General features: G+C 54.6%; 8 protein-coding genes across 8 annotated transcripts; 2 read left to right on the forward strand and 6 right to left on the reverse strand.

Moving 5' to 3' along the window:
• Positions 1–459: 459 nt before the first annotated feature.
• Positions 460–2,568, reverse strand: N656DRAFT_705117 (uncharacterized protein; the record flags this gene model as incomplete). Its single annotated transcript, XM_064811239.1, has 7 exons — positions 460–1,494; positions 1,557–1,593; positions 1,653–1,880; positions 1,935–2,234; positions 2,302–2,343; positions 2,433–2,465; positions 2,534–2,568. The coding sequence occupies 7 exons, from the start codon at positions 2,566–2,568 to the stop codon at positions 460–462; spliced, it is 1,710 nt and encodes a 569-aa protein (XP_064672456.1).
• Positions 2,569–11,193: 8,625 nt separating this feature from the next.
• N656DRAFT_704726 (ARM repeat-containing protein) lies at positions 11,194–14,185 on the reverse strand (the record flags this gene model as incomplete). Its single annotated transcript, XM_064811201.1, has 3 exons — positions 11,194–11,295; positions 11,372–14,002; positions 14,084–14,185. The coding sequence occupies 3 exons, from the start codon at positions 14,183–14,185 to the stop codon at positions 11,194–11,196; spliced, it is 2,835 nt and encodes a 944-aa protein (XP_064672457.1).
• Positions 14,186–14,969: 784 nt separating this feature from the next.
• On the reverse strand, positions 14,970–16,055 carry N656DRAFT_777085 (uncharacterized protein). The gene is made up of 2 exons (XM_064814754.1): positions 15,664–16,055; positions 14,970–15,581 (listed from the first exon to the last, which is right to left on the reverse strand). The coding sequence occupies exons 1-2, from the start codon at positions 15,832–15,834 to the stop codon at positions 15,330–15,332; spliced, it is 423 nt and encodes a 140-aa protein (XP_064672458.1). The 5' UTR covers positions 15,835–16,055; the 3' UTR covers positions 14,970–15,329.
• Positions 16,056–16,080: 25 nt separating this feature from the next.
• N656DRAFT_777086 (N2227-domain-containing protein) lies at positions 16,081–18,044 on the forward strand. Its single transcript, XM_064814755.1, has 2 exons — positions 16,081–16,467; positions 16,768–18,044. Exons 1-2 carry the CDS (start codon positions 16,376–16,378, stop codon positions 17,921–17,923), a joined length of 1,248 nt encoding a protein of 415 aa, XP_064672459.1. The 5' UTR covers positions 16,081–16,375; the 3' UTR covers positions 17,924–18,044.
• Positions 17,994–19,271, reverse strand: N656DRAFT_777087 (NAD(P)-binding protein). The gene is made up of 2 exons (XM_064814756.1): positions 18,880–19,271; positions 17,994–18,771 (listed from the first exon to the last, which is right to left on the reverse strand). The coding sequence occupies exons 1-2, from the start codon at positions 18,984–18,986 to the stop codon at positions 18,027–18,029; spliced, it is 852 nt and encodes a 283-aa protein (XP_064672460.1). The 5' UTR covers positions 18,987–19,271; the 3' UTR covers positions 17,994–18,026.
• A 40-nt stretch (positions 19,272–19,311) lies between these two features.
• Positions 19,312–22,416, reverse strand: N656DRAFT_727946 (uncharacterized protein). The gene is made up of 2 exons (XM_064812589.1): positions 21,786–22,416; positions 19,312–21,720 (listed from the first exon to the last, which is right to left on the reverse strand). The coding sequence occupies exons 1-2, from the start codon at positions 22,053–22,055 to the stop codon at positions 19,753–19,755; spliced, it is 2,238 nt and encodes a 745-aa protein (XP_064672461.1). The 5' UTR covers positions 22,056–22,416; the 3' UTR covers positions 19,312–19,752.
• Positions 22,417–23,291: 875 nt separating this feature from the next.
• Positions 23,292–24,908, forward strand: N656DRAFT_555339 (phosphatidylserine decarboxylase). The gene is made up of 2 exons (XM_064810061.1): positions 23,292–24,745; positions 24,819–24,908. The coding sequence occupies exon 1, from the start codon at positions 23,352–23,354 to the stop codon at positions 24,567–24,569; it is 1,218 nt and encodes a 405-aa protein (XP_064672462.1). The 5' UTR covers positions 23,292–23,351; the 3' UTR covers positions 24,570–24,745; positions 24,819–24,908.
• Positions 24,894–25,642, reverse strand: N656DRAFT_705127 (Nitroreductase; the record flags this gene model as incomplete). The annotated part of the gene is made up of 2 exons (XM_064811243.1): positions 24,894–25,143; positions 25,263–25,642. The coding sequence occupies 2 exons, from the start codon at positions 25,640–25,642 to the stop codon at positions 24,894–24,896; spliced, it is 630 nt and encodes a 209-aa protein (XP_064672463.1).
• Between the last annotated feature and the right edge of the window lie 1,295 nt (positions 25,643–26,937).

The following is a 26,937-nucleotide window of genomic DNA, read 5'->3' on the forward strand; positions in this document are numbered from 1 at the left end:
TGTACAATGGCGTCTGTGTTGAGGTAGCGAAAGTGGCGAGCAGATTGAATGCTTGACAAAGAAGGGACAAGCTCGAAATATCCGTGACCAGGAACGGGGGGTGGGGAGAGGGTGAGGGCAAGGTATATTGCTAGATCTGCTTGCCCTCACCCTTGACATGGCCCTCCGATGCTCGTGGCGGGGAAATCGTGGTGTTTCCCGGCATGCCAGCCTCTTCGTGCTCCGAGTGCGACAAGAGCGGTGAGACGGGCGGCTCCGGAACGGGGAGCGAAGACAACTGCTCGGGGCTCAGGAAAGGCGAGGGGACGAAACTCTGGTGTCGAAGCGGTAGCCATGAAGGAGGATCCTCAGGTGGCGGGTGATTGGGAGATGTGCTCAGAAACGAAGGCCTGGTCGCCATTGTTAATTATGAATGCCCTTGCGCAGCTGGGCAGCGGCCCTTTCCGTGCGACCCTAATTTCAAGTCCACACGGTCTGGATTGGAGGAACGAACCCGACACCATAAGGGCTGGCACTGCCCAGCATGGGTGAGGTGGCGGCGTAACCAGCGCCATATGGACCCGAGTCTTCAGTGTCGCTGTACACAGCCGGAGACGCGTCGCCGAAGTCGCCATACGTGCTCGAGGCAGGACTATAACCCCCGTACGACGGGCTGGGAATGCTCAGATATTGTGGATTGGTAAAAGGCGACGACAGCTGAAGCGGGCTGATGGCGCTGCTCGGACCGGTCTCGGGAGGCACGGACAGATCCTCAGTGCTGTAGCTGAAGGCCAGGTTGTCTCCGTAGGGCAGGTACTCAGAAGACATGGCCGCCGGCATCACCAATGGCGAGCCCTCGTTCATGTAGAAATTGGGCGGGTCGAACGTGGGAAACGAGGGTGTGCGCACAGGCTGAGTCCATCCCATCCGCGAGCGGAACTCATTGACAGTGTCAATGGGGAATTCCATGAGAGTCAATGGCGTTTGAAGATCCTCCTCCAGCTGTCCTGAGCCATGCAACGCAAACAGACGGCGGGCAATCGCCTCAACCGGGCCAATGGTCATGCTCCCAAAATACGCGGCACCGATCTCGGGGAAGAGACGCTCCATCAGCAGGGCTGCCGTGTAATAGTGGGCAATGAGGACCAAGGCGCTTGGTGATCCATGGGTTCGCTGCAGGTGCATCACTGGCAGCCAGAAGAGCCAGGTGCGCAGAGGCCGCAGACGTTCAAACTGCTTACATACTGGCAGGGCTGAAGTGACTTTGCGAGAACCCTTCATGAAAGTGATCAGCTGAGCGGCCGGCTTCGTGTCCAAGCGGTTTTTCTTGAGGTACGCTTCGAGCTTCTGGAGCTGCTGCAGAGCACGCTGGAAAGCCTCCATATCGTCCTCGCGAGGCTCCCTAGGCTTGTGGTCCGGAGTGGGAGAAGGAGGAGCAGTTGGAAATGTGCAGCTCTCGGCAATGAAATCGCCGAACTGCGACTCGTGTTTCCAGGGTTCCATGGCCTCAATAACCTGGCTGTTGTTAGTAAAACACTAGCCAACGCTTTTGAGTTTCCACCCTTCACGTCACTCACGGATGAGGTTCCTTGCATCAGCTGGGTCCAGCTCTTCCTGCAATCGAGGTTAGCCCAATACCGGTGTAGGCCGGGTAGATGCATATTATTGCTTACCAATCTGTGGCTTGCCATGAGAGGACCAGGGATGCAGCGAGGATAGCGTCAGAAGTCTCCCTGGAAAAAGTACCGATGGCCTCCTGAAGGCCTTTCAGAGCAATTCCCCGATGCTCATATGCCATGTTCCCAACCAATGGGCAGTCGGTCAGGTATGCAACATGCATGGCAGAGAAGGCCAGCAGCGCATGCAAGACGTAACGGTGAGTGGCACCAATCCTGATGATCCTGCAAAGACAATGAGCATTGCTCCCCTACAATGGCAGCTTGGCGCAGACTTACGTTGGGATCTGTCGCGTCCAGAGGGTGAAGTCGCTGGCACCCATCTCTTGCATTTGATTGCTGATGGAAGCAACATGATGGATCAACCTCAGGTCCTCGAGGGTCAGGTGCTCGGGCGCGGGCGCAGGATAGACGCCCAGGCTCGGGAAAGGAAACATGCCCGTGCGCTGCCATTGCTCGATTTCGGCCTCAATCTCAGGCGTCCACATCAGGTCTGGCTTATCAGGAGAACCAGCCCTGTCCTCGGCGACCGTGATGTCGTTATAGGGGCAGCGGATCTTGTGCTTGGTGCAGTTGCGGCTGGAAGGTATGATTAGCCGCTAAGAACTGTCAGGTGCTTGGGGAAGGGCCTTCAGGAGCTTCTTACCATTGGGGGAAGTTCTCGTCACACCTGATATGGCGGCGCTTACTGTAATGCAGTGTTAAGACAAGAGGCACTGAGAATAGCTAGGGAGATGGGAGGGAGGTGCAATTGGTTGGGTGTTGGGACAAGCCTACCAAGTATCACACCCCTTTCGGGATTTGGTATGGCTATTGTCGTGGTTAGTAGAGCACAATACAAGTACGGCAGCAAGACGGAATCAGCAAGCAGCACTTACCTCCGACGAGGGGGACCACCACCGGGACCAGCCATTATTATTAATAGGGGTTGGAGAGGTACAAGATTAACGAGAGAACTGGAGCACAGTCAACACCCGAAACATGCTGGCTTTTATCTGAGCTTGAGGTCCTTACATGAAGTAGACACACGACGTATCCTGAGCGGCAGAACGAAAGTAGCGGGTTGGCGGTCAGGAATGGCGCGAGACTGTGAATCGAGCTGACACTATGTTGACAAAGCGTAGTCGGGGACGAGACTGTACCGCCTCCCTCGGCAGGTCCGACACGGGGTAGAGTCAGATAGACTAAAGTGACGTTACGTTCTCGGCTGGTGACGAGCCGAAGCAGCCTCGGGGGCCGAGATGAGTAACTGGCTAAGCCGAGCGAGCGATATAAAGCCTCCTCTTCCCTTGGATACTCGATTCTTTGGGACCGTCCGTCTTCGTGTCGTTCCAGAAGCTTTCCTTTCCCCTTCCCTGACAGTAGCGATCGTGGAACACTTCTTCTTGCGTTGGAGAGATGCAGAGAGTTGAGCGAGAGTACAGGCTGAGAGCGACTAGACCCTGCAGACAAGCATCCGGTCTTCGTTCCCAGGAGTTCTTGAACTGCCGGGGTTATTGCCTTGCAGATGGTTGTTGTGAGATCTTGCAGAGCAACTTGTGATTACACCGGGACCCAAGGGTGGACAGGGGTTTAGCGACTTCTCTGGTCTCGAGGCTCTCCAAGCACACAAAACAAAAAAAAATAAATATAAAGGAAACAAGCGAATGACAGGAGTCGACGAGGACTTCCTTGGGGAGTTGCAAAAAGCGAACGTGAGTGGTGGAGGTGCAGCAACGGGGCTGAAGCAGCGTTGGGATGATGTATATGCAAGACCGAGAGGAGGGAAGGATGGCGGCGTTCGGGGGAGCTGCAAAGTTAAATACCGCTCTGCGCTACTGTAGCTTACTGCACCACGCGAGAGTCGTGGGGAAAGAAAGCGGGCGTTTACCCCATCGGGAAAGCATGGCGGCCATAACTGACAAGGGTCAAGAGTGACCCATGGCTTTTGGCGCTCCACTGAGCGTGACGGCCCTAATCCAATCCCCAAATGGCTAGCGGCTGGGATCTCTACTGCATCACCAAAAGCCACAGAAGAAAAGGCGCGAGACACTTGCATCCCGTCAGGACACCACAAGTCGGGCAGAGTTCGATGCTCGCTCTTTGTGTGCTAAGAATAATTACATCCCGTCAGGTTTACTGGACCATAACTCGTTGCAATCCAGAAGGCGATGCAACATCTTGGGATAGACGGCACGAGGACGGGTTTGTCGATTGCTACCGACGTCTGCAGAGAATAAAGAAATGGCCCAATCCACCGTGACCGTCGAAGCGTCGTGGAAACTGCCAGCAGGTGAGAATTACTGCTCTGCGAGTGCGGCATGAGTGCTGGTTCATGCAGGTGCTATTCGCTTGCTGAGGGCTGGCCAACGACGGCCGATTTTGCAGCGCAGTGACGGGATACAGCTGACCTGGGCTTGCCCAATGTTACGTTACTGCTGTGAACTGTTAACGCAGCAGCCCTGCCATGTTAGGCAAGAGTGAGTATGTATGTAAATTACTGTTATTGGTGCACCGTCGGGCAGCACTTTACATACGAACCGTATGTATGTACATACAGCCATGGCCGATTGTCAGGACAGATGGCGATCTTTCGGATGGGCCCGAAACTAAGATCTTGGCTGTCATCTCAAGAACAACCGCATCAAGACGGCACGAGATGTCATGGAAGCTAAGACTCTTCGCAAGAGAAACTTCAAGTTGATATATCAACAGTTCAGCGTATCGATATTACTCGTACCATAACGCTGATGATATCCGTAATGCAGTACAATACATACCTACCTTACCTTACACCCCAGATATGGCCCTAGTGCTGGATGCTCGCTTCTACACTAGCTTCTCGACGCAGCCCTGAGCCCGCGAACAAGTGACCGAAAAGTATGGATCCTTATGGGCTACGTTAACTACGTCGGAATTGCTTCCGCTGCCTGCCAATTGCCAATGGCAATCGTCCGAGCCAACAAACCCCGGGTTAGCGCATCGCTAGAGCAGAGAATCCACTGGGGCGGAGCAGCCCAACCTCTCCATCCGTGGGATAGCCCAAGGCCCTAAAGTTTTGTTTTGTGCTTACTCTGCTACAAAACACTGCGTTGACCAGGCACGCTCTAGCAGTGGCAACCAGAGTCCAACCAGGCATGTCATCTGGTAAGCTCGTAAGTTAGACTGTCATCACACCGGGCCGAGTAACAGAGCAACTAGAGGCGGAGTGCCCGACAACTTGAACTCTGCCCAACCGTGACAAACCCCTTTTCCTGTCCCAAACAATAGCCCCTTTCGGCTGGTTCGCATATTGACCATCTACTAGTTTTTACACGCAACTGCCGCCGCCTCTGTGCGGCGGAGTCGACACTTTGCCATTCCATCTTGAAAAGTCCTTACAGTCTCGTTTGGCTCACTGAACACGCAGCGAATCCTTTATGATTTGTGTTACTAAAAAGGAGGGGGGCCGCCGCCGCCGCCGCCGCTCTATTCTGTTTGCTGTTTATCAAGGTCATTTAACAATATTCCGAAGCGGAGTGGCTGGGAGATGACCCTAAAGGGTCCAATCCATCCGGGTGCGATAGTAGGATGCATCTGAACGGCCTGTCACCGGCCAGCTTGGGTCATGCATGCTGCAGGTAGTCCTTCCAGATGCTGCGTTCTGTAGCTAAATGGATGCTACCCTACCGGACCGTGCTCGATTTTTTTCCTCTCTGGCCGGTCCAGAATCCCCGAATGAAAGCAGATAGGTAGGTATATGTGCAGATTGGAGGGGTCCATGGTCGAAGACTGCGTCTAGTGTTCTGACGATTTCTCGTTGGGAGCCCTTTCCTCCGTCTATGGCTCTCCCCAGTTGCACACTACAGTACCTCGCTATGTTAATTGTGCGAATGTGACGCACAGATGTTTTGCCAGCGGAACGGGTTCAGATGGGGGGCTTAGACCGCATCAGACTGAGACCCCATCTATCGGTTGGGTCCGCGTCCGTGGGGAGCGCGTCCGCGATGCCTTTTTCCGGTTCGAAAGTGCCGAGTGCTCTCGGGCAGGAATCATAATGGGCCACCGCCAACTGGGAGAGGCTTGGTGATGTTGCCGGTCTCTCAATCCATGTACCATGACGGCCGCGGGCCCGAGTAGCAGGACCGAGGCCCGACTTTGCAGCCGCTGCCCCAACCATTATGTCATTTGTTTCCGCAGAAACTCGGCTCGAGCTCATTCTTTCCTTTCAGGCCCTGGGTCCGAGTCGCGCTTGGTTATACTACTTCGGGGCAGGCTCACGGCCCCGCTTCCACCTCGGCTCCCTGGCTTAACAGACTAGGTAGCACCGCGGATGCAGAGAATTGAGAATACCCTATGTGAGTGAGTTAACTTTTGGCCTCTTCAATCTCGCGCACCATGGTGTCTCAGGTGTCAAGGCGAGGATAACAGTGCGAAACAGCGTTTAAAAAGTGACTGGGCCCAACCGATCAAGATAAACAGAACAGTGCAAACATCAGATCGCTGTTCGCGCTTCGCACGCATCCTGGTGAACCCCGAGAAGCACCAGGGGCACCGTCCTCCCCACTGTCCTGGCGCCCCATGTCGTGCAGGACCCCTGTCCAAACCACCTGTTTTGATGGGGTTAAGGTGTTTTGTCTTTCGGCCATTGGCATCCCTGGTTGGATGAAAGAGCGACCGTTTTCTCGTGTTCAACCTGGGCCCGCCCACCAGCTGTCTCATGTCCCTGTTACCTGCAACAATGCACACTGGCACAGGTGCAACTTCCCCCTCATCTCCCCTCATTGGAGAAGCTCTGCTCCTCGGTTTGACCTGCCAAGACTGCAAAATCGGCCGATTTTGACGAACAAGGTCCCAGGTCGCTTGCAAGATGGACTGGACGTCGAGCGGGATGAATTGCTGATGATGGAGCATGCGCTTGCTTGTGCAAAGGGCTGCCAGGATAACGTTAACGTTACGCTACAATAATGTGCGCAAGGGCCTCTTGGTGGGAAATTTTGAAGGGCAGAGCAGAGCGGTCAGAGTCGGTCCCCGCAGCTTTCGGGAAAATAACCCTGGATTGCCGTGCCGTCTGAGGATGGCATGGGATCCCGTTGCTGGTTACGGCCTAGTGTGCTTCTATTTTTGAACTTAAACTTTCGATGTCCGTCGTTGGCTCCACGCTGACGTGTAGTCCGCTTTTTGACCTTCTGTTGACTCGACCGAACAGACGGCAGCCGAGTCGCCGACCCAATGATTGTTTGGTTTCGTGTAATACACGTACAACGTTCCACCACTCACTTGCCTCAAGCAGAGTTCCATACACACTCTACACGCACCAACTTCCCTCTGATGTGTACAGTACTGTATGTATGTACGGATACACTACAAGGTAGCTGTCATTTCCCGCCAATCGCCGTAACGCCGTCTCACAACGGAGTTTCCGATTAAGGTTTTGAGATGAGTAAGTTTACCTTTAATGTTAACTTAGCCTCAGCCTCTAACTACCGTGGTGTTTCTTTCGGGCCTTTGGCCTTGTGCCGCGCACTACGATATCCATTCCCAAAGCGCCGGGTCGCCGCCTGGGGAGTTGAAGATTTGGAGGGTCCACGGCATTGGCAGAGAAATCCCGTGGTATTGTACTGTACCTAGTGGTGCGGAAACCATCACCATAGACATCTACCGCGGGATAGCTTCATAGGTTCATTTATACCGTATGGTTGCAAGAGGTGATTTTCTCTCTCTCTCTCTTTCTCTCTTTTTTCCCTTTCTTTCTTTCTTTCTTTCTTTGCTATTCCCGGTCCATTGGCGGAGGTTCGCCCTGCTCCGATCGGGAAGCTGGCCCTATGCAGTGTAGGTCGACCTGCATCCATACCTTCGTTAGGGCAGCTTGGGTGCATATAGTTACATACCCCGCCATTTGCTTCCTTTCGAACATGGCAGAAGGGCTTCTCGATGAACTGATGGTGGCGCTCATGGACCATTAGTGTACTAGTAGTCCCGGGAACGGCCGTCATGCCGTCATCGCCGCCCGCAGAGGCGCTGTCGTCCCACTTGGCCTAGTGTGGCCTGGCATTACACTACACTAGGGCATCGGACGGCTACTGCAGCTCGCCCCGGGAATGGTTTACCGTAGAGGCGGTGAGAGATATGTAACATTGGAGGTGTCAAGCCTTCACCCGGAATCGCAGATGAGTCTCTGATCTGAGCGGGTGGCGCGGGGTTACATACCCGCATCTTCACCTCATCGACTGCATTTTGTATGTATGTGCTGTATTGTAAGCAAAAGAAGGTATGTACAATACCTCAGGTACTAATTTTACAGGACAGGACCTCGACCACGCCTTCCCGGCCAAGACAGTCCAAAGCCCATTTCCCTGGGATCGAGAAGATTGGATGGAGGATTGGCGACCGACGGGTAGCAGCCCTACACTACCAGTGTAACGTTAAAACAGCACAAGCCATGGCGCAAAATCATGCGGGTTGGACTCTTGTCGAAGATGCTGGACAGATTTCGCTACCAAACCACAAGGGAAAAACCCACAGGCCACAGGGCGATCGAAGCCTCAGGCTTCTGTTGCAGTCAGTGATCAGTGATCAGTGATCTGTTTGGCCCCTCTAAATATAGCTGGCTTTATCCGCTTTTCCTAACCCGGAATTGCATGCGCTGGATGGACCATGTGACGTTGGCACCGAGAGAGCGGCTGAAGAGACTCGAACACCGTTCTCTCTGGCAGCAGGTACGCGCTACACCATGGGCAACCGTTCCAATCATCTGACTGGCTTCAGTCACGTCTGATCAAATCTACCGCTGGCGACACCCCTTTGTCCAGTCAACACCATCATCTATCGCCAACTCCGGTGTTCGTGTTTCGTTCTCCGGCCAATGTGCTTGGAAATCATGCTTCGGGCTACGGTCATTACAACCAAGAGCCATCAGTGGCTTCGATTATTTCGTTATGCAACATCCTGACCGACAGAGGCGATGTGAAAGGTAAGAAACATGCGACTCACACCAGTAGCAGCAACCTACATGTCATCCCCTCTACCTCATTGGACAGCCTCAGCCCTCAGCGTCCCATAGCACCGGGTTCCTGCAATGCGTTCCATGCCGCTGGCCTGTTAGACCCTTAAGCTATGGTTGAGGCAGTCGTTATAGGGGTCAAAGTGTACAAGTCACCCAGTCTGGCACAGCCGTTGGTAAGGCTGAGGATTACGCGGCATTACACGACCACTGAGTGGGTGCCTGGTTGAGATCCAGGCTAAGATCTCCATCCGACATCAAGTCTGGCTGTCAGCAGCGGTTCAACGAGCTTGGGAGCGTGCAATTCCCTCGAACTTGAGTACAGAGAGTTGGAAGACCAACTTGATATTCGTCGCAGTGACCGGAATGTATGGAAGGTCCAGTGGCGCTTATGGAGCACTTTCAGGGGGCCACACAAAGACCCGAAGCGACTTGGTTCAGCGGAAAAAACATGGCAGAAGATTGTGGCTATCCGACGCCCCGAAACCGCCCCGGTTACAGTATACGCCCCTAAAATCATGTGTCTAGACTGTAGAGTAGAGATCCGAGCCGGCAGCTGACATGATACCAGGGAGACACAGAACAGTGGACACCTCGGTAACCAAACTAAGAGGCTTGTTTGTGTTCGAAAACACACCGACACCGGCGGGGTTAGCAACTGTCACAGAGCCGGGAGATGTTGCTCTTTCCCAGTCCTGAACTTCGTTATAGCCGAGTGTTCAGTTTGCCAAGAGATGGGAAGCATTAGTAGCGTGGAATCATGGATAGGTAGGCAGTCGCTAGCATGAACCGAAAAACATGCTCACGCCGAAGTGAGTCACGATGGTAGCTTCATTAAAACTCTCCAACAGCTGACAATCTCTCCTGAAGCCAGATCTGCTACTGTACTTACTAACTCGCTCGCCACAAACTTTCACACGGGGCTTGTCGGCCCTTCCCATTTATTTTTATTTTTATTTTATTTTTTTATTTATTTCAATTCTGCCCCTTAGAACACGGGGCAAGGGGATTTGAAAGCGCCGGGCTATCCGGCAGCTCGTAGGTAGATACCTAGCCAGAGCAACTGGACATAACGTTACGTACCAAACTGGATGTTGAGAATCGGTGGGTATACTTGCCCTAACCTTGACGGCCCGGGTCCCGTCAAAAGTCAACCACTGCCTGCCAGCCCAGCAATGGAAAAAGGCAGGCAACCAACGTCATAATCATGCCAAACTCCAACACTTCTCCAGCTACTCAAGTCCAGACCAACCAAAGAATGAGAGTGGAAGACAAAAACCAGCGTGGGCTCCATCGGGCAGGTCATCCTGCCTTGCCTTAAAAGTGGCCCTGGGAAAGAAAGTACTAGAACTGGGAAAACGACGATCATCCTAAGAATACTACAGATAAGGTACTTGTACCTCGTTGATGATGGCAGACAGCTACACATACTACATACATAGCCTACCAAGCGACCCTATTGTATTATCTATCTACATTGTACCAGGAGGTGACCGTGAATTTACAGTCCGCTACTAGTTACTTATCTACATACCTCTACATACCTATCTAGAACGTTATCCATCCCTCACATATCTATGTACTGGCCAGCTCAAATGTTCCACCGCCCTCTGCTCAATGTCCAGTGGTGTCCCTTCCCTCCCGCCGGTGTCCCATGAGACAAAGCAACCTCTGCCTGCCATCAAGTGTGCCGGAGCAAACAAGTGACAAGGCAGTAGAGACCGTTTTGCAAACCCCCAACCATGATCCCGGCAACCGCTAGCTCATGATAGCTCCATCTCGACCAAGTTCCCATCCCATCCCTTCCCTTCCCTTCCCTTCCCTCTCCAGCTCCGTTTCCCGTAAGTGCCCCAGTCCAGTCCTTCCTCAAAACATCATCATCCACATACTCCGGACTCTCCGTCAAGATTCAGCAAACGGCCCTGAGACGCACAGCAGCCATCTTCCTCCAAACAATCACCCGTCTTCCCCCCGCAAGTGGGGGAAGATTAGGTAGAAATCCCATTTACGTTCACTTATCTGCCTTGGACACATATCATGCCATGCCATACCATGCCATACCATGCCATACCATGCCACGTTTCATACCGTTACCCCCCCTTACTTCCTAAGTCCTCTTCATTCATCCAGGCCCACACAACATGGAGGAAGTTGGAGTCTAGCGCGTCCACGACCTTAAATCAGAAAAAGCAAACAAGCGGGAATCAAGAAAAGCAAAAGATAAATGGCCAACGTTGGGCGACTGCCCGACCTTTCATCACTCAGCATCCTTCCATCCTTTCGACTAGATTAAGCCTCGCCGTCATGTCATGCTGTCAAAATACCAAGGAGCCAAATGGGCTATGTTTTTTCCTGATGCCAACGATGGACAGCTACCTACTTGCTATGGATTTGCGTGATGGATTTCATAGGGTTTGCAAAGATGAACGTAAATGGAGACGAGCGCTCTAGCTAGGTGAGCGGTTGGTTGTGTACCTTATGCTTTGTGCTTGGTCTGGGGGAGATGGGTCCGGCCTTCCTAGATTCAACCCGATATCGACCAAGACACGGGGAAGAAGAAAAGGCCACGGGGCGCTATCACACCCCATAGGTCGATTTCAACGCCTGTTGATCTTCGGGCTGCAGCTGGGCAACGAACTCGTTGAACTGGGGGATCAGTTGCCGGTAAATGTTGATGACCTGCATAAGAAGAAGGTTTAGTATAGTGCTCAAATCTGAGATTGTTGGCGGGAAGTTGCGGACTGCAAAAACTTACGTTCTGGAGAACATCATGCAACTCCCTCTTGATGGGGTTGCTCAACTTCAGATCCTGGTATCTTGCGATCGAAGTGAAGAAATGAAGAAGATCTTTCTCCATCGACTGCGGGTTCTGCGCCACCACCATGCTGAACCCCTTGAACGCTGTCGCCTTCTCCTCCGACGGGTCGACATCGTCCATGGACGTCAGAAACTCATGAGCGAACTTGGGCAAGTGTGGCGCGAGAATATCGTAATTGTCTAGACCTAGCCTGCCCAGCGCAATGGCAGCGTTCTCGTTGACGCCGGGTGGCACAGAGGGGTTGGAAATGATCTCGACGCAGCGCTGGAGCAGCTCGGGCACAAACGGTGCCATGCCCTTCTTGTACTGCATGGCAATCTCGCCCGCGCTCCAACAGGCGTTGTTCACGACGCTGAAGATTCCTTCAACCTCCTCGTCCAATGTAGTCTCCAGGTCCAGCCGCTTGAGCAAGATGGTCATGATAGACGGCAGGAAGGGCTTCAGCTGCTCAAACACAAATTTCGCGCAGTCGCCGAGAAGGGCGTATGCTGATTGCTGCACCTCATCGGCCGGGTCCTCCATGCAGAAGCTCAAAAGCTCGAAGAAGGCTGGCTGGCTGTTCTCAACCAACTTGACGGCCTTGGTGTCGTCGAGAGCCTGGATGATGGCGCTGAGCAGGTCGAGGCTGGTAACCAAAAAGTCCTTGTCAGGCTGGTCAAAGTCGGGGTTGTTGGTGGCGGCGATGGATTGTTCCAGGTTCTGATGGATGATATTGACACAGCGCGCAAAGATGGGCTCGGCGTATGGGGTAAAGGCGTCTCCAAGCGCCACTGCGACATAGGACAGGCATTCCTGAAGCGGGAACAGTTCCCGGGATTGATCCGGCACCTTCTGCCACCGGTCGATGAGGGCGGGCATCAGCTGGTTGCAGAGCTCTGGCCGAGCCAGCACGGGTCCGATGTGCTCGGCCAACGTTTGGACGCAGTCATACAGGATCCATCTGTTTTTGTCCTTGTACTTGCTGAAACACAAGACAAACTGCTGAATGATGGGGCCGCAGAACGGCTCGAGGCGCTTCCCTGCCTTCTCTTCAAGGTTTGCCATGGCTGAAGCGCCGGCCTCCTGCACCTTCTTGTTCTTGTCGAGCATCTTCCTCAGGATACCGTCCATCATGGGCACAAAATAAGTTTGTCTTTGGGCAGCCTCTCGCAGGTTAGCCGCCCACGCCGAATACCGACCGAGCGTCCAGCATGTTATTGTGCGAACGACGGGCTCGGGGTCCTCGAGCAAGCTGATGAGATAGGGTATCAACTCCGGCAGGTGGGGAATGACGACGTCCATACAGCCCTCGGCTACCGCACCGAGCGCCAGGACAGCAGCCTCCCTGTACGGCCAATCTGAATGCTTCAGGTTTGTCTGCAAGTAGGGCAGGATGGAAGTAAAGACGGCACCGCCAAAGTCGGTAGCGAAAACATCGAGAGCGGCTGCCGAGCACTTGCGGAGCGTCCACTTCTCGTCCGGGTTCTCGTCGCCTTCCTCGTCCAAGTCGTCAATCTCGCCTTCCTCGAGGTCTTCGTCCATGCTCGCCAGCCTTTCGAACGCGTTGTCATTCTGGTTTGTCTGGTTTGCACCTTCAGACATGTCCCCGTTGGCGCCGCGCTTCAGGTTTTTCTTGGCAAACTGAGGCTTGATGTCTTCTTCCCTGTCCTCTTCATCCTCATCATCCGATGCCCCGCCTAGTGTCGCGATCTCTTCTGGACTGTACACCATGCACTCGAGCAGAACGGGGATGATTTTCTGGATGTAAGGCTCTAGATTCTTCCATAGGCTATCGTGCTCGCCAACGGTGAGCCAGAACTCGGCCGCCTCGCATGCAAGATCCTCGTCGTCGCTTTTTTGTTGTGCGATTATGTAGTCGACCAGTCCGCCGAGGTGGGGCAGAAGCTTGTCTGGCCTGGCATCGACGAGACGAACAAATGCGCGGCAGACCTGGCGCCGCACGTCGGAAACGGAATCCTCAGAGAGGTAGAAGAGATGCTGTAGGAGATCGTCGATCGAGTTGAGCATGGCCTGGGATTTCCGGGGGGTGAAGACGTTGATAGCCGTCAGCGCCTGGGCGCGGACCTTGGGAAGGGGACTCTTGGTCGCCCGGATAAACTCAGGCAGGAGGAAGTTTAGGGGCCGCTGTCCATTGTGTTCGCGCTCCAGCAACTTGGCGTTGTCCTCGCAAATCTTGGCCATAGCCGCCATGGCACCCTCTTGGGCCTCGTTCGATACTTGGCCTGTCTGATTGGTAAGGAGCTTCAACAGTTCCTGTAAGAGCTCGGGCCAGCTGTAAAGGCCTCCCCGGCGAATCATCTCGGTCGCGATGTTGCCCGCATAGCTGCGGATCTGCGAGTTCTTGTCCTGAATACCTAAGGGAACGGCGAGCTTGATCAAAGTGAGGCTAGATTCAGGTATCTGCTTGTAGTTTGACTTGACGTTGTTCTTGAGCATGATAGCGGCGGCCGAGCGAACCATGTGCCAGTCGCTCGCGGAAAGCGTCAGACCGGGAGATGGCTCGGCGCTCGAGAAAATGTAGGCCAAGTAGTTGTTGATGTCGGGGTTCGCTTTCGCTTGAGCCAGCATCTATACGCAGGGTCCTCAGTTAGCTAGCTCCCCTCGATCGCAGTGACGCAGTGAAAAGGCAAGGGCTCCGTCGCAACTCACAATCTCGGCCTGTTTTTGCGCGGCCTTGTCGAAGCCGCTCAGCGAGTCCCGGAGACATGCTGCGAGAGTCTTCAACGACTCGTGGTTAGGTTGCCAATCCATGGCGACGAAACCAACGATGCGACAAGCGCAGAGCGGGGCTATTGAGTGCGCTTGGAGAGGGCGGCTGGGGCGCCTGGAATTTCAAACAGAGCGTTTGATAGCGACGGATACGGCGGTCAATTCGCGTTTGACATGGAAGTATCGCGGCCACCACGCCGCGGGTTGATCGAGATTTTCGCCTGGTCAACTTTTAGTGTTCGGGTTTCAAGCGCTGAAGGTTGGTGGTGATGTATGGCATGCTGTTGCTTCGCAAAGTGGGGTGAAGCCAGATAGAAGTTACTGTAGTAAACTAAAAGTTAGCCCTTTGGGTTTCAGGCCCGCTGTGGCCCTTGCACAAAACAAAATTCAATGAGGGGACAACGTCCAACTCATATTAACTTAAACCTTACTGGACCGTTAGTAAATTAAAGCAGCCCAGTGTATGTACCCTTAAGTGCGATAATACCTATGTAGTCACTTGCGGTGCACCTCCTGGCAGCAGGCCTTCAAAACCGTGAAGTTGAGGGATCAGTAATTTTGAAACTTGTTACTGCGGTTGGTACTACCCGCTGTAAGAGCAGAGCTCTTCAGTCAGGTTGCCGGGCTGACATGGAATGTTTCAAACTCTTGCATGGTTCTGTTTCTTCTTCCTAACACTCGCTTTGTGCCACCATCACGATGAAAAGTAACGTTAACTAGCCCATACGGATAAAGTTGAAGTTTGGACTGGCCGCGTAGCGGCGGGAAACTGGTATCTTAGGTGGGGGGCTATGTTGTGGGCGGCCAACTATATTCAAGAGTCAGAGGCGTCTGTGGCACAATACACGTATTGCTTTCGCCCCTTGACGGTGATCATGGCGACTGATGTCTAACGTTATGCCAGAGTGTATGTACAATACGAAGACAAGAAGCTCGATGCCGTAGCGGCCTCCAAGCAGGATCACAGGTGAGCAATTGCGGGATACACCACCCCGTCAACGGCTTCTGTCCAAGGGTCTACTACAAGTGCAGACAAATATGACCTTGGGCGTTGACGATGGGTCACCCCAGTAACCCTGAGAGGCTGGGGATGCCAGTTAGTCTTCATCCACGGAGGGACCGGCCGTGATGGCATTCCACAAAGATGGCATTCCACAAATATTCCAACGATTGATGGTTCTCGACGTCAAATGGCTTGGCTGGGAGACTGGATGACAGGTAGCAGATGGGCCAAGGTAATGTCAACGACCGTCTTGAAGGCCTCCATTTCCTCTTCAACAGTTCCACCGAGACCGGTGCTTGCGAAGCTCATCGAATTGCCCACATAAGTCGGGAGCTGTGTTTTCCTTGCCAGCAACTTTGCAAGACGTGTTGTGAACTCCAATGTTGGCTCCACGGTGCAAAGCGCTGTCGACAGTGGCTGGCTTGGGTTGTATTTCTGGGCCGGGCGTTAGTGCTGGTTTCCTGACGCAGAAAACAAAGCGCACTTGAGATTTGGATGGGGACAAGGGACATCGCACATCAGGTAGAGCATATACGAATGACCCCAGCGGGGTGGGCGCCGACGCTTCTTCCACGGAAGCAGTGGTGAGAAAGAGAACAATGGCCTTGGATTTGACACTCAAGTGGATGTAGATGCGCGAGTCCAATGAGCGCGGAAGAGGGACGGACAGCTGTATTGGTCCTTCCATGCTTCTTCCGGGGTCCTGAGGTTGCTAAATGATTTAACGTATAACAACTTCAAAGCCCCAGATCGTGCTTCCTGAGATTGACATGCTGTGCCTATTGGATGTTCAAAGCACAGGAGAGGTCCGTAAAGTTAGAAGGCTCGAAGGTAAAGAAACCATCGCAGCAGCGCCCAGGGTTAGGGGTACTGAGGAGGAATTTCTTGGTGGGATTCGAGCGGGCACAAATGGGCGCTGAGCAGTTTCCCTCACATTTTCTTCTACTTTTCGGCATTACTGGCTGACTTTGTTTTTCACCTTTTTCTTTTCTTTCGGCCGAAACTAACGGGCACTGTCACTTGCAACCCTCGGAAGCCATCCCTGATCCAAGATGCTTGTCTGTTTTGCGGTCGGCGGGGCCGGAGCAATGGTCAGCAACGGAAGGCACCGAAGGGCGAGTGCTCCCCGATAGCTAGCCGATGCAGACATGCCGGGTCCCGGCTACGTTTTGTTGATTTGACATGCCCAGATTTTGATCTCGATACAACACCATCAGCAAACTGCGGAAATGGCTGAAGAGACGGAATGGGCTGGTATCGAAAATGGCATTGACGATCCCGAAGAACTTCAGGTCATTTATCGCACCCTGGACTCCTTCCAGTGAGTAAAATCTTCGCGGTTTGTCTGTTTGCTTCCGTCATCTTCGCCGTTTTGGTGATATAGTGGCATCGCGCGCTTGCTCTTCACATCCAAAGCTTCTCCTTTTGTCAGTTCCTCTTGGTCTCTGGTCTCTGCTTGCACGGGGAACGAGAAAAAGGAATGCAGGACGTCCCAGTGGACTCTATTTTCTGTCACTTGATTTGAGCGAGTGGCTCAAACCCTCTGCTGTATCGTACAGGCTCGATCTTGCATCGACATGGTTTATCTCGTTGCCACCTCGAATTACTAACTCCCTCCCAGGCAATATGCCAAGGTTGCTCACTTCCAGTGCACCCACCTGCGGAGACAGGCCTTCTATGCGCTACCACAGGCTCACTGGCAGCGACTTGCCGCGCCTCCCTTCAACTATCTAGACACCCTAGATAAAATAGACGATGCCATTGGGTCGAATGCCGACCTCGCCCACATAATCGTCAAGACGGGCCTCCAGATGTTCCATGTCGGCGTCCCCTCCGAGACTGGAGAGCCTCGGATACCACCTCAATGGAACGAATCGGCAAAGTCCAACGACATTGACAAGGCCCGCAGCACCCTCCGCCAGTTCTACCGCGACTGGTCCGCCGAAGGGGCTCGCGAGCGCGAGGCCTGCTTCGGGCCTGTCTTGCGTGCCATTGGCGCCGAGCAGGCAGCTCGAGGGCCCGACCACCCTCCGCTCAAGGTCCTGGTTCCTGGCGCCGGCCTGGGCCGCCTCGTCTTTGAGCTATGCTTCCACGGCTACGAGACTGAAGGCAATGAAATATCGTATCACCAGCTGCTCGCATCGTCGTACATACTCAACTGTTGCGACCGTCCCGGGAAGCACACCATCTACCCCTGGATTCACACTTTTTCAAATCACCAGACCCGGTCCAACCATCTGCGCGGTTATGCCATCCCAGACGTGCACTGCGCCACTGAGCTCACCAAAGCCGAGCAAACCAGGCGGGTCGGCACAATGAGCATGAGCGCTGCGGATTTTCTGTGTCTGTACAGCCAGGAAGACAGGGCCGCTGCCTACGACGTGGTTGCGAGCGTCTTCTTCCTCGACACCGCTCCCAACCTCATCCGTTATCTCGAAACCATCTTTCACTGTCTGAAACCAGGTGGAATCCTGGTCAACATTGGCCCTCTGCTGTGGCATTTTGAGAACCGAGTGTACGAGCGGGACGAATCTGAGGATGCCGACGCCGCCGACGCCCTCGGCGGCGGCGACACATCAGGCATCGCGGACCCGGGAAACTTTGAGCTCACAGACGACGAAGTGATGGCACTAGTGAGCCAGATTGGATTCGAGATTATCTCTCGAGAAACGGGCATCGATGCTCCATACATCCTAGACACGGAGTCGATGCTGCAGACGGTGTACAAGGCGAGTTTTTGGGTGGCCAGGAAGCCAGCGTCTGCTAGTATACCTTAGACTAGAGTAACAGTTAGCATTTCGGGGATGGCCATGGTAAGGGCATCGCTGTGCTTCAAGCGGATTTGTAAACAGGGACTCAAATTCAAACGGAAAAATAACATTAGAGCTTAACATCAAGCTGGCCTCTAGACCACATCGCCCCTCCATCAATCTCGATCGCCGCACCATTGACGTGCGCCCCAGCCCTGCTCGCCAAGTAGACCACCACACCCGCGATATCCTCAGGCCGGCCCAGCCGTCTCATAGGGTTAGCCTTACCCATGCGCTCCACGCCGCCAGCCATCTCCAACAACCCATTGCTCATCTTGCTAGGAAAAAACCCCGGACAGATGCTGTTAACCGCAATCCCCCTAGGCCCAAGCTCCACAGCGAGATTCCTGCCCAAATGAATGACAGCCGCCTTACTAGCACTATACCCGTACGTACCCTGCTTGCCGATGGTACCGATCCCCAACCCCGCCGTACTAGCCGTGATGAGCACTCTGCTGGGGTCCTCAACACTCGCCCGCCGGGCCAGCAGCGGGGCGAACTCGCGCACCAGGTTGAACACCCCCCGCACGTTGAGGTCCATGACCTTTGCGAAAGCCGCGTCCGGGTGCGAGTCGAACTGCTCCCCCCAGGTAGCGCCCGCGTTGGCGAGGAGGATGTCGACGTGTTCCGTCTGTGCCGAGACCTGGGATACCAGGTGCTTGACCCCGTCAAGCGTGGCGCAGTCGGCGGGCACGGGTACGGCGACGGCGCCAGGGCGCAGGTTGGGCAGGGAGTTGAGTGCGGCGCAGGCCGATTCGCAGGTTGAGGCCTTGCGGGAGGAGATGAAGACTTTAGCGGCGCCGGCTTGGAGGAGACTGGGGGGGAGGAGGTTGGTCAGCCTTTTGGGTCGTGGCAGCTAGCTCAATTCAAGATATATCTTCCAGTTTATGGCAGGAAGGAAGAGGAGGGGGGGGGATCCTTACGCAGAAGCGGCACTGAGGCCGAGACCGCGGGAACCGCCTGTTACAACGGCAACTTTGCCATCGAGGGAAAAGAGCGAGGGGAAGTCGTGGAGTTGTGTTTCGGCCATGGTGAGAAAGGGCGGCGTGTGCTAGCTACTACGAAGTGCAATGGAAAAGTGGCAGGACATTGATCATTGATTGTAAGTTCTGACTTTGATAGTCAAGTGCTTTAAGGTACATACATACGCCGGAGCGCACCTGCTCTAGGTGCAGTGGAGACTTGCAGTTGCCTCGGCATCGGCGCCGCATTAGCGTCGTCACTCGGCTCCGTGTCGGTTTTGGTCGGGTAACACCACTGCAACGCCGCATAGAAGTGTATACAGTACATACTGTACCCCGAGGCTTCCAGGATTCCAGGGGCTTGGACTTGGGATGGCTACAAGTGCTCGCATGCAGGCTCGAAATCTTCTTGGCACTGTCGATACCTAAGGCAACTACTAGGTAACATGCAAGCGCGGTGGATAGGACTCATGAAGATATCGGCAGGATTCAGAACAGAGCGATATGGGGTATAACTGCATTGAGGAAGTCAATCATAGTACGCCCAGCCCTCTGCAGCGCCACATGCCCATTCTCCATCAAAGCCGTTAGAAGTCAACCCCCGTAGAGTTACAATACAAACAGTTCAAATCGTCGCCTTCATGGAGCAGTGCTTTTTTGCTCCGGACACGCAGTATTTAGTGCGCCTTGGTGCCAATACAAGGCAGCACCCACGTCGCCCATGCTCTATCGACCCTGATTCCAGCTGAGCAGCAGCGAGGTCTAAAAAGGGACAATGTCTGTAAGAGTCAAACCACTGTCCTGCCGCCGCTGGACTCGTTGGTTTATGTAAACCTATACTTCGACCACGGGAGGCGGAGGCTGCTGCTGCTCCGCTACTTGATCACGCTCCGTGAAGGGCTCGGTCCTAGTCCGCTGCTCCTCGTGACCCTCTTGGTTTCCCGCAGACCCGTGAGCAGCTTCTTGGGCGGCCTGTTGAGCAGCTGCTCGGGCTTCTTCGGCGGCCCTCCGTTCAGCTCTCTCCCGTTCTTCCAACTGCTGTATATGCCTCTCGGCCACCCCGGGAGCAAAGCTCGCCAGAAACAGGATTCCTGCCCTCTCCACTCTTCTCAGCTGGTCGGCTAGCCAGTTCCCATTTGCAATTCTCCTTTGTGCGACTAGTCTCGCCGCCACGCGAGCTGGGTCGGGTTCATCTCTATCTCCGCCATTTCGATTACCAGGCCCCGGCTGTTGGTTGTGTTGCGGGTGCGCTTGTTGCTGTCCTCGCTGGCCTCGCTGGCGATCGGGATCCGCAAAGGGGATCATACCCTCTAGCTGCTCCCTCACAGGGTGGAATGCATCATTAACCATGCCAGTGAACAAGCCCGTGTTGATCGCAAATACGACAAGGAAAGCAAGCAGCAGAGTGAGCCATCGCTCCCACGAGGGGTTGCTGTATGAGAACCACCAGGCGAAGGCGACCAGGCGAATTAGCAGCCATATGTGCGGCCAAATCGCCGCCCCAAGGGCAGCAGCTCCAGGGTTTCCAGGGTGGTGCACTTGAGGAGCGGCCGGTTGAGCCGGTGGGGCTTCTGCTACTCGTTGACGAAGGACTGGCGGTTGATTGTTGAGTGCTTGAGGCAAGGGCTGTTGCTGAGCCCCGGGTGCAGTCTGCTGCCGCGCTTCTGTCGGCGCTTGCCTGTGGGTGGACAGATGAATTGCCACCTGCCCTTGTGCAGGCGGGGCTACGTGGATTGGTACTGACGGCGCGTACGGGAACGGCGGCCTGTAATAACTGGGAGCCCAGGATGGCGGCCGGGCGGCCGGGCTAGCGTAAATCTCCGAGGCACTATTAATCAGGAGGGCCCGAGGACCAGTAGGAGAGGAGAGAATATAGACATCCGGCCGGCGTTGGGATGACTGCGCATGGGGACGATACTGAGACTGCGCGGTACCGGGGAGAGCCCCGTTACCACGGCTGATGGGCCTCACTGACGAGTCGGGAGTAGCGGTCCGGCTGGCATTCCTCGACAACCCCGGGAAGACAGGCGTTGTAACGCCAGGAGGAATTGGCTGCACGGGAGCATTGAAACTCATATTTGCAATGTCCGCTGCTACGTTCGCCGGCCCCGCACCCGACGCACTGCGTTGCATGGCGTTGGTTATGGTTTGAGTGGCCCGAGTAGCATCAGCTCCATGCAAGATATTCTGGACATCGGCTGCCGAGAGTGGCCTGTGAGCAACGGGCTCGGAAGCGGGTGCCGGAGGGCGGGGAGCGGCTGCGGGCCGCGCAAGAACCTCGTTAACAGTAATCCTAAAACTGTACTGCTGGCCATCCGGCCCGATGCCCTCGTGGATTACAGTCTGCATTGGCGGTCTAAACGGGCTGTTCCTCCCCCCTACAGGGTCCGTTGGGTTCCCCTGGCCCTGGCTAGCAGAGTCCCGGGCGGCCCGGTGCCGAGCAAAGAACTCCTGAAACTGTGCTTCACGTTGTTGGAGCTGATTCATTCGCTGAAGTATATCCTGGTGCTGCTGCTGCTGTGAGGGATGTTGCGCGGCCTGCGGGATGCCAATCGGGGCAGACCCGGGCCGAATCACGGAAGCATTGGGAACCACAACAGGAGGGGGAGCACCTGGCCCTACGCCTCGGAGGAACCGGGTATGGGTTTGGGGGTTATAAGCATCCACTCGGAACGGATTGTTTCCAGGCGCCGGACTCCTACTTGCCGCTGGAGTTGCTTGAGCTGAGAAAGAAAGGGGAGCGACGTGATCTCCAGTATCTCTCACTACTAGGTGAATCGTCTGTTGCTCGCCCGTTCGGATCTGTCGCGCACACAGATTAATGACTCGCACCTCAAGGAAATGACAGGAACCAAAAGGAACCATACAGCATCTTCACCCAGCACATCCTGGAGGGTGTCGGTTTCGCATGCGAGGAGGCGGCCGCGGTGGATCAATCTCTGATTGTCATCTGCGGGCCGTGATTCCAATGACTCCCGGATCTTTGCCTTCAGCTGCCGTACCGTCGTTGTGGCTGGAAGGTCGGGAAACCGCAAGTTTCCGACACCAACTGAAGGCGACACGATATGTAGGTTGACAACCAACGGAGCATTCTCCTGCGACGCCAGCCGAGAGGGGGCGGGCTGCTCTTCCGCCATCGCGCTCGGTTGCCCAAGTTTAGCTTGAATGGCAAGACAACGGAATAGTACAAGCGGTGTTGTACTCAGAGCGCGCAGTGCCGGGGGATCCTGCTCAATCGGTATCAGACGGTGGTCGTTTTATCGCTTTGCTGCCAGATTATTGACGATGTTGGATTGAATCCCTTAATGCGCGGGCCGTGATCACGAAGGCATGCTAGGCAACAAACATGAATCTTTTCGCAGAGGCCGAATTCCCTTGCAAGGGCTGAAACGATGCGGGGATTTGAGGAGGTTGAAGATAGTTTCGATTCACTCCATGGAGGATGGAAGCTGACTCTGAAAATGCCACAAACATCGGATTCTTTAATCAGCTGGCAAGTTCCACGCTGGCATTCAGAAGCATTGAACATGGGGTAGCGCTGCGTACCAAGTACTTGGGAGAAAATCACGCCCCACATATCCCTACAAAATAGCTGCTACAAGCCCACATGCCCGCTACAGTAAGCGCATGATTTCCCGTCCAGGCGCATGAAATAGACGGTCAACGGGTATCCACAACCCGCCCACTACCTCCATATATAAACTGCTCCGTCCCAAAACGCCGGACCTGGCTGGGAAACGCCGAAGCATCACTGGCTGTCCGCCTCTTGTCTCCGTCTGAATATGCAAGCCTGCGTCATGAGCGTCGAGGCTTGAGCTACCACCCTAAACAATCCAATCCCGCTCGTTTATTTCACGGCGTTTTATCAACGCCTGCGAGAGCCCTGCGATCTGCAGCGAGGTCAATGATGCAGGTTCGTCACAAATGAAACAATGCCATTTTTCCTCGACCATTTTTGTAGACAAAGTTGTTAAGGCGAAGGAAATATGGCGTCTTTCCAGATTAGCCCCGTCTCGATCGCCGGGTTAGCTCGCTCGACACTTGGACGGCGCTCGACGACTTGCCGTTGCCGGCATATCTATCCCACCTATCCAACCTATCCAGCCGGTCAACAAGCACGTGCGCCACCGGCACATCGGCTCCTCGGTCGTCGTCCCTTCTCCCAGCAGTCGCGCAGGCCCGGGGCCTCCTCCAAGGTGCAAGACTCCAGGATCCGCTGGTATCCGATCCCCGTCGGTCTCGGCGTTGGGTTTCTGGGTCTGGTGCAATTCTATAAAGTCTATACTCGGGAGCAAGAGAAGCAGGCAGAGGAAGATGAGTTGGAGAAGCGGGCCAAGAGGCGGTCACGGGTCCGGACTGACGGTCCATGGTATGGTCATTGACACTTGGTATTGGCAACACAGGGCTGACGGGCACCTAGGCAGGTGCAGATCATGTCGACGCTCCCATTAAAGGCCATGTCACGGTTATGGGGCAGGTTTAACGAGCTAACCATCCCATATTACCTCCGAGCACCCGGCTTCCGCCTCTATTCCTTCATTTTTGGTGTCAATCTAGACGAGATCGAGGAACCCGACCTTCGAAAGTTTCCAAACTTGGCCGCCTTTTTCTACCGCACCCTAAAGCCTGGTGCACGACCTTTAGATCCCAACCCCAATGCGCTTCTGTCACCAGCGGACGGGCGAGTCTTGCAGTTTGGGCAGATCGAAGGTGGCGACATTGAGCAAGTCAAGGGCATGACCTACACTATCGATGCACTCCTAGGGCGAAGCAGTCCAAGTCCCAGCATTTCCAATAGTCAGATTTCTCTTGACAAGCTGACCAAGCAAGGTGAGCGCGAACTCGAAGGTGGTGAGGAGCTCGTCAAGAAGGACGAGGAATTCGCCCGTGTCAACGGCATCTCATACTCGCTCCCCGACCTCTTTTCGGGCTCCGGGAAGGATCAAAAGGGCGGCAGTTTTGAGCGCCCCAAGGACGGATCTGTCACACCCAACGAGACGTCCGTCTCCGAAGTTCGCGCCGAGCTCGCTCTAGGCGACAAGGCCTGGTACGAATATCTCACCCCTGGCAGCCCGCACAAGCTCTACTACGCCGTCATATACCTCGCGCCGGGCGACTATCATCGCTTCCACTCGCCTACCAATTGGGTGGTCGAGCGGCGGCGCCACTTCGCCGGGGAGCTGTTTAGCGTGTCGCCCTACCTCCAGCGCACGCTTCCAGGACTCTTCACGCTCAACGAGCGCGTCGTTCTCTTGGGTCGCTGGCGCTGGGGCTTCTTCGCCTACGTCCCTGTTGGCGCCACAAATGTGGGCTCGATCAAAATCAATTTCGACAGGGAGCTGAGGACCAACAGCCTGACGACGGACACGGAGGCGGACAAGGCTGCCGAAGAGGCGGCCCGTCGCGGGGAGCCATACCTGGGCTATGCCGAGGCGACCTACGAGCGCGCAAGCGCTGTGCTGAGAGGCCATGCGCTCAGGCGTGGAGAGGAGATGGGTGGCTTCCAACTGGGTAGCACCATTGTGCTTGTTTTTGAGGCCCCGGCAGCGGAGCACGACGACACGGGCCGCCATACCCGCGGGTGGACATGGAACGTGGAAAAGGGGCAGAGAGTCAAAGTCGGGCAGGCGCTGGGGTTTGTCGATACGTGACTTTGCCGTCTCTTCTACTTGTGTCGGCCGGATAAACCTGTACGTCGGCGAGACTATGTACTCTGTACAGAAAGAACAGGGTTGGATAATGTCCAATATGCGAAATACTTAATGCCGGCTTGTTGATCGTCTACTAAGGTGTCACCACCGGTCACCAATCTCGGAAGCGTCTACCGGTAAGTACGGTACTCAATTCGATTGGACTCGAGCCTTGCCCGTTTAAAACTTCTAAAAAAGAAGAGAATCTAGAAGCGATGCTAAGGCTAAACCGGAAACCTCCTAAACGCCCAATAGAATAACAAACCATATCCCTCGTAGACCCGCCTACGCACCAAAGACCTTGTACTTCTCCTCGACGGGGTTGAATACCTTCTCCCCGGCGTCAGCCGTCTTGCCGCCAAAAACGAGGTGCGCACTGAGCTTCCAGGTAGTTGGCAGCTTCCACTCCTCGGCGATCTTGGCATCGATCAAGGGGTTATAGTGCTGCAGGTTGGCACCGAGCCCTTCGGCCTCGAGGGCGGTCCAGACTGCAAACTGCAGCATGGCGCAGCTGTGTGCCGCCCAAACAGGGAACCTGTTTATCGCAACTATCAGCCATTTATTCCTTACTCCCACCTGATACACCCATAGAATAGTGCCGACCGGGAAGTAAACAATGACGCGGAGGTTAGTTGAAAGGGGAGGGAAACGTACCGATCAGCGTAGAGGGCAAACTTGGCCTGCATGCCCTCGACGACCGTCTGGTCCTCAAAGAAGAGAATCGACCCGGCGGCGGCCTTGAACATGGCCATGCGGCCCGCGGTGCTCTCCCATTGCTCGACGGGGACGATGGCCTTGAGCGTCTCGGTCGTGATGTCCCAGAATTTGTCGTGCTCGGCCCCAAACAGCACGACGACCCGGTTGCTCTGCGAGTTGAAGCTGCTGGGCACGTGCTGCAGCGCCTCCTTGACGATCTCCTGGATGCGGCTAGGCGGGATGGCAAGCTCCTTGTTGAGCGGATAGTAGGTCCGGCGGTTCTTGATGTGGGCCAGGAAGGAGTCGGCCGAGAGGGGAGTTGTTGGTGTGACCGTCATGTTGCTGGCTGGTCTTGCTGATTTAGGGAATGGGAAAGGTACGAGACGATGCGACGGGGTGATGGTTCGTGAGATGGTTGGAATGGCACGAGAAGGGATTCTGAGCAGTCGCTGCATATAAGGTAGCTAAGGTAGGCCGAGGTATCTGTGGTGGTCGAGATGGGAAGTCAAGCACAGCGAGGGAGCAGCCATGGTATAATTATTTATACGTCGTTTGGGAAGTAGCCACCAAGTGCTCCATTCCCTTCGGCATCTCCAAACACTTGTCTGAAGCCGAGCCGGGTTAACCCGGCAGTTGCTGGACAAGAGACTTGCGAGTCGCGACGACTCGGGGACATTCCGCCCCGGTTCAACGGCTGCGGCACGTGTAGCACAAATTGTGTTTGCGATTCCATGGCCTTCTCGACGTTCTGCTTCCCCACTTACCTCCTCTGAGCGGTGTCATCAACGCTGTTATGGAGCTGCTACATCCTAGCCAGGCCGCGCGGGCCGCGAATTCGGAAAGGCTCACCTTGGGGTAGTGTATAACGTACACGTGTGAGTAAGCTAGTGTAAGCGCCTCAGGATTACTCCACCCCCGTCACACTGCAATTGTCCAATGGCCATTCGGCGAACATCCGAAAGAGGGAAGAACACCCCCTGTCCATGTCATGTATTTCAAATGCTTACGTACCAGATCTGAAGCGAAGATTTGAACCCTACCGCTTCTCCACCGAGTCAACAATTGCTCATCGACACAGGGGATTTCGTTTTCCAAGACTCCAGGACTCTACGTTATCCTTCACTGGATTTGACGTTAACGCCGCTATCTTTGTAATGCTAGAATCTGCTGGTTCAAAACGTACAATGTCCTCCCAACTTATTTGTCTTTATCTTTCACTTTGCGTGATCAGTTTGGAAATTGGAAGGTATGTAGTTCACTCTTCTGATGATCTTAACGCCACCCCCTGCCCGATCAGTTCCCCCCACCTACACAAGGCGCTGCTAGATAGTGTCTCCTGAATGCATATGAAGGAAGAGCCCACAGGTAGTAGGTAAGGAGACTGACTCTGTCTCCAGGAATTCAAAAGGCACTGTACCCAACATCCCGATGTATGTATGTACTTGTACATACACCTCAGGCTGGCCGTACTGTACTGTATGGCTGGAGCCCTTCCTTATGCCGACATGTTTTGATACCGCGACAGCAATTCTACTGTGAAATGTGCTCTGAGGCTCAATGGCAACGCACGTATGTACTCCCCCATCTGCGAGCCAATCACTGGATCAGTACATCCATCTCAAAAAGGAAGAAG

Source organism: Canariomyces notabilis, assembly GCF_033297395.1.
Source record: "Canariomyces notabilis strain CBS 508.74 unplaced genomic scaffold N656scaffold_5, whole genome shotgun sequence".
NCBI classification, from domain to species: Eukaryota; Fungi; Ascomycota; class Sordariomycetes; order Sordariales; family Chaetomiaceae; genus Canariomyces; species Canariomyces notabilis.

Bases quoted from the DNA above. Each gene is read 5' to 3' on its own strand.
- N656DRAFT_777085 (XM_064814754.1), bottom strand. From the start codon at position 15,834: ATGGAAGGACCAATACAGCTGTCCGTCCCTCTTCCGCGCTCATTGGAC. The intron at 15,582-15,663 runs GTGCGATGTCCC...CGCCCGGCCCAG, and splicing joins TCGTATATGCTCTACCTGAT to AAATACAACCCAAGCCAGCC.
- N656DRAFT_777086 (XM_064814755.1), top strand. From the start codon at position 16,376: ATGGCTGAAGAGACGGAATGGGCTGGTATCGAAAATGGCATTGACGAT. The intron at 16,468-16,767 runs GTGAGTAAAATC...ACTCCCTCCCAG, and splicing joins CGCACCCTGGACTCCTTCCA to GCAATATGCCAAGGTTGCTC.
- N656DRAFT_777087 (XM_064814756.1), bottom strand. From the start codon at position 18,986: ATGGCCGAAACACAACTCCACGACTTCCCCTCGCTCTTTTCCCTCGAT. The intron at 18,772-18,879 runs GTAAGGATCCCC...CCTCCCCCCCAG, and splicing joins GGCCTCAGTGCCGCTTCTGC to TCTCCTCCAAGCCGGCGCCG.
- N656DRAFT_727946 (XM_064812589.1), bottom strand. From the start codon at position 22,055: ATGGCGGAAGAGCAGCCCGCCCCCTCTCGGCTGGCGTCGCAGGAGAAT. The intron at 21,721-21,785 runs GTATGGTTCCTT...TGTGCGCGACAG, and splicing joins ATGTGCTGGGTGAAGATGCT to ATCCGAACGGGCGAGCAACA.
- N656DRAFT_555339 (XM_064810061.1), top strand. From the start codon at position 23,352: ATGTCGACGCTCCCATTAAAGGCCATGTCACGGTTATGGGGCAGGTTT.